Source organism: Colobus angolensis, unplaced genomic scaffold (genome assembly GCF_000951035.1).
Source record: "Colobus angolensis palliatus isolate OR3802 unplaced genomic scaffold, Cang.pa_1.0 Scaffold95, whole genome shotgun sequence".
Taxonomy (NCBI): domain Eukaryota; kingdom Metazoa; phylum Chordata; class Mammalia; order Primates; family Cercopithecidae; genus Colobus; species Colobus angolensis.
Genome location: NW_012123487.1, coordinates 2,469,475 through 2,474,105, shown reverse-complemented (window position 1 = coordinate 2,474,105; position 4,631 = coordinate 2,469,475). Strand labels below are relative to the sequence as shown.

The 4,631-nt window shown below is 43.4% G+C and overlaps 1 protein-coding gene across 3 annotated transcripts in view; it reads left to right on the top strand.

Annotated features, from left to right (window-relative positions):
- Positions 1-4,631, top strand: part of ARPC2 (actin related protein 2/3 complex, subunit 2, 34kDa) — a 38,950-nt gene that overhangs the window by 19,530 nt on the left and 14,789 nt on the right. For all 3 annotated transcript variants that reach the window (XM_011932286.1, XM_011932284.1, XM_011932283.1), the window contains exons 6-7: positions 3,285-3,471; positions 4,317-4,410. In XM_011932286.1, coding sequence (XP_011787676.1) covers positions 3,285-3,471; positions 4,317-4,410 — 281 coding nt within the window. The remainder of the gene's footprint in view (positions 1-3,284; positions 3,472-4,316; positions 4,411-4,631) is intronic.

The window sequence follows — 4,631 nt, the reverse complement described above, 5'->3', positions numbered from 1 at the left end:
CCCACTACCACACCTGGCTAGTTTTTTATTTTTAGTAGAGACAGGGTTTCGCCATGTTGGCCAGGATGGTCTCAAACTCCTGACCTCAGGTGATCTGCCCACTCCCATCTCGCAGACTGTTGGGATTACAGGCATGAGCCACCATACCCAGCACCCTTTTTTTTTTTTTTTTTTAATCTCCAAATTGGCGGGATGAATGTGTCACAGAAATAAAAGCCAAGATAACACTGTAGGCTTTTGGCGGAATCAAGGTATTAAAGAAAGAAACAAACAGATCTAGAACAGAAAAACCGTGTCCAAAGTCTTGTGCATGCTTGTCACAGCCAACATCCTGACATGGAAAGTTTGTTTCTGTCCCTGGGCCTCCTCCTACCTACCACTAAATCATAGACATTGCCAGATTGCAGACCCTGTCTTCATACAAGTGTAAAATGTAAAAGTGTGTGAAAGTAGTGTCTCAACCAAGTACAGTGGCTCACACCTATAATCCCAGCACTTCCGGAGGCCAAGGTGCGTGAATTGCTTGAGACCAGGCATTCAGGACCAGCCTGGGCAACAAAACGAGACCCCTGTCTCTATAAAAAATACAGAAATTAGTCAGGCATGGTGCCAGCCACGTGTAATCCCAGGTACTCGGGTGGCTGAGGCACAAAAATCGCTTGAACCAAGGAGGCAGAGGTTGTCATGAGCCGAGATTGCGCCACTGCCCTCCAGCCTAGGCGACAGAGCAAGATTTACTCTCAAAAAAAAAAAAAAAAAAAAAAGTAGAGTCTCCCCTCCTCTTTTTTAATGGGTTATCTAGGCACGTTTGGAAAACTCAGCAAGTCATACTAGATTTTCACTTCTCTTCATCCTCAGTATATTCTGTTCATCATGTTAGAAGCCTTACTTAAAGACAGATTTTACCTTAGCTATAGTTTTATTTGCTTTTATTTGGCTTCCTAAAACTAGCAAACCTCAGTTCTAAGTATTTTCTTTTTTAATCTAACCTTGTAATCTGTGTGCTTATCTGCTTTTCAAGTACCCAAAATGGAATGATGATTGATATTATTTAATACTGGAGTGCCAGAAATGTGCTAAGTATTATCTATTGCAGAGATTTAGCCCATCCTCCCAAAGAGCCCATGTTCAACAAAAAATACAGAGCTCAGCCGGGCACCATGGCTCACGCCTGTAATCCCAGCACTACCGGAGGCCGGGGCGGGCAGATCACCTGCGTTCGGGAGTTTGAGACCAGCCTGACCAACATGGAGAAACCCCGTCTCTACTAAAAATACAAAATTAGCCAGGCGTGGTGTTGGGCACCTATAATCCTAGCTACTCAGGAGGCTGAGGCAGGAGAATCGCTTGAACCTGGGAGGCAGAGGCTACAGTGAACCAAGATCGTGCCACCGCACTCAAGCCTGAGCAACAGAGCGAGACTCCGTCAAAAAAAAAAAAAGATCTCAAGAATGCTTTTGGGAAAAAATGAAATAGTAATGAGGTTTCAGATACTTGGAAGTGTGAAATCTGTACAGTTCTGGTGAAGTTATTCCCGTCAGTTGCCTAGAATATAAAATGATCCTCAGTGATCTATACAAATATTCTTGCAAAAACATCTCTAAACCTTTTTGACACTTATTAATCATTTGATTCTATAATCAAGTGTTCCAGCCCGGCTTCTGGGAATTCATAGTGGACATGCTGTAAAGAGGCAGGTCACCCAATGGTTTCAGTCCATATTCTGCACCCAAATTGATGACCTGTCATGTTCCACACACTTTAAGTATTGTACATTCTTTTAATGCTCACAACAGTCTCCCCTATCTCCACACCCCCTCCCTCCCCCTCCTTTTTTTTTTTTTTTTGTTTGTTTGTTTTGTTTCTTTTTGTTTTTTGAGACAGAATTTCACTGTCTCCCAGGCTGGAGTGCAGTGGCATGATCTCAGCTCATTACAACCTCCACCTCTGGGGTTCAAGCAGTTCTCCTGCCTCAGCCTCCAGAGTACCTGGGACCACAGGCATGTACCACTGCACCCAGCTAATTTTGTATTTTTAGTAGAGACGAAGTTTTGCCGTGTTGGTCAGGCTGGTCTCAAACTCCTGACCTCAGGTGATCCACCCACCTTGGCCTCCTAGAGTGCTGGGAATACAGGTGTGAGCCACTGTGCCCAGGCCACCCTACCACCCCCTTTTTTTTTAACCGACGAGGGAATTAACAGGTTAGGCGATTTTTTTTTTTCTGGAGACGGAGTCTCACTCTGTTGTGCAGTGGCGCGATCTCAGCTCACTGCAACCTCCACTTTGTGGGTTCAAGCGATTCTCCTGCCTCAGCCTCCCAAGTAGCTAGGATTACAGGTGCCCACTACCACACCTGGCTAGTTTTTTATTTTTAGTAGAGACAGGGTTTCGCCATGTTGGCCAGGATGGTCTCAAACTCCTGACCTCAGGTGATCTGCCCACCTCAGCCTCCCAAAGTGCTGGGATTACAGGCATGAGCCACCACACCCAGAAGTTTTTTTAAGGTTACAAAATGACAAGGCCAGGATTTGGACCCAGTTCTGTTCAACTCAAAATAGAGTGCCCTACACTTAACGTGTCATGCTGCATTTGGCAATTCACGTCATTTCTTTGAATCTCCTTTTCCCTCCGTAAAACAGTAACCTTATGTAGTCTGCAGACTTCAAAGCATGGTTATGGAGATCAAATGAAGTAAAATGTTACAAAAAATACTGAAAATTTTACAATGTATACCAATAAAAGCTATTGGAGAGGCGTGTACATGAACAGATAGTTGGTTTTTCTACCCTGCCCCAAAGAGTTTGCAGTGGCATGTAGGAGGGTCTGTCTTATTATCACAAAGCTACCCATCTGCTGGCCATATTGATACTTGGCACATTAAACTATCAGAGAAAGATATGTGGCTCCTTTACAACTGTGTCTGGAAGAGTACATTTCCAATCAGAGTTCCCAGGTTCTGACTTTCTCCCATTACATACTTGGAATTAGTCATCTTTGATACTGATTCAAATTTTTGATTAACATTCATTATATATATTTACAAGAATCTTATAAAAAGATTTTATTTCACCTCATTTTTCCCTGTGAGGTAGATGAAAATAGACTATATTCTACCGAGGTTAAAAGTACAGATAATGAGACAAAGTAAAATGTCAATAGAACCTGAAAAAAAAATTTTTTAATTGCCTCTAGTCTCTGTTTACTTGATAAGAGATAGTATGCTGCTTTTTTTTTTTTTTAATGTAGCTGCTGGGTTGTTTTTTGTTTTTTTTTCCTCCCTCCAGGATACAATGTCTCTTTGCTATATGACCTTGAAAATCTTCCGGCATCCAAGGATTCCATTGTGCATCAAGCTGGCATGTTGAAGCGAAATTGTTTCGCCTCTGTCTTTGAAAAATACTTCCAATTCCAAGAAGAGGGCAAGGAAGGAGAGAACAGGGCAGTTATCCATTATAGGGATGATGAGACCATGTGAGTATAGAATTTAGTCCTGAAGCCTGGATATGACTGTCACACCACCATGGCACTTACTGAAAGAAATATGGCTTGGTCAGACCTTAAGCTGTATTGCGTGAAAATGTTTTTCTCATAAAATTTCTTAAGCCAGGAAGTAGATGATAGGGCAAAAATCAGCCACTCCTCCTACTCTCCAGATACTGAGAGCTGATAGAAGGTGGAAAGAGAATCCAGTGCTTTCTTTTAAGGCACCACTGTTCTGAGTCATGTTTAAGAGTATAACCCGCGGGGCGCGGTGGCTCAAGCCTGTAATCCCAGCACTTTGGGAGGCCGAGATGGGCGGATCACGAGGTCAGGAGTTCGAGACTATCCTGGCTAACACAGTGAAACCCCGTCTCTACTAAAAAATACAAAAAGCTAGCCAGGCGAGGTGGCTGGCGCCTATAGTCCCAGCTACTCGGGAGGCTGAGGCAGGAGAATGGCGTAAACCCGGGAGGCAGAGCTTGCAGTGAGCTGAGATCTGGCCACTGCACTCCACCCGGGCGACAGGGGGAGCCTCCGTCTCAAAAAAAAAAAAAAAGTATAACCTGGATAATCAGCAGGCAAGGTGACCATCGGTTCCATGTTATATTTACAAGTCAATAAAATCTACTTCTGATAATTTCCATCTACTGCCTCTCTCAGGGCATTCATTTTGTGCACTAACTTTGTTGACCATAAATATCATTTCGTTTGGCACACCTTTGTATTATGATTTAAGAGATTTGTGACTTTAGCCTTCTGATGCACTTGTAGATCAAGTTATTGACAAAACCCCATTCTGATTCTGTACTTATCCTCATGGGTTTTGTTCCCCTCAGGTATGTTGAGTCTAAAAAGGACAGAGTCACAGTAGTCTTCAGCACAGTGTTTAAGGATGACGACGATGTGGTCATTGGAAAGGTGTTCATGCAGGTATGGAGCGGACATCTTGGGGGAAAACCATGCATAGCGACTTACACCTTTGCATCCAAACATACCATGAGCATAGGAAAGAGATCTAGCAGCTCTATTGATGTTAGAATTTTTTTTTTTTTTTTTCCTGAGACGGAGTTTCGCTCTTGTTGCCCAGGCTGGAGTGCAATGGCGCGATCTCGGCTCACTGCAACCTCCACCTCCCGAGTTCAAGCAATTCT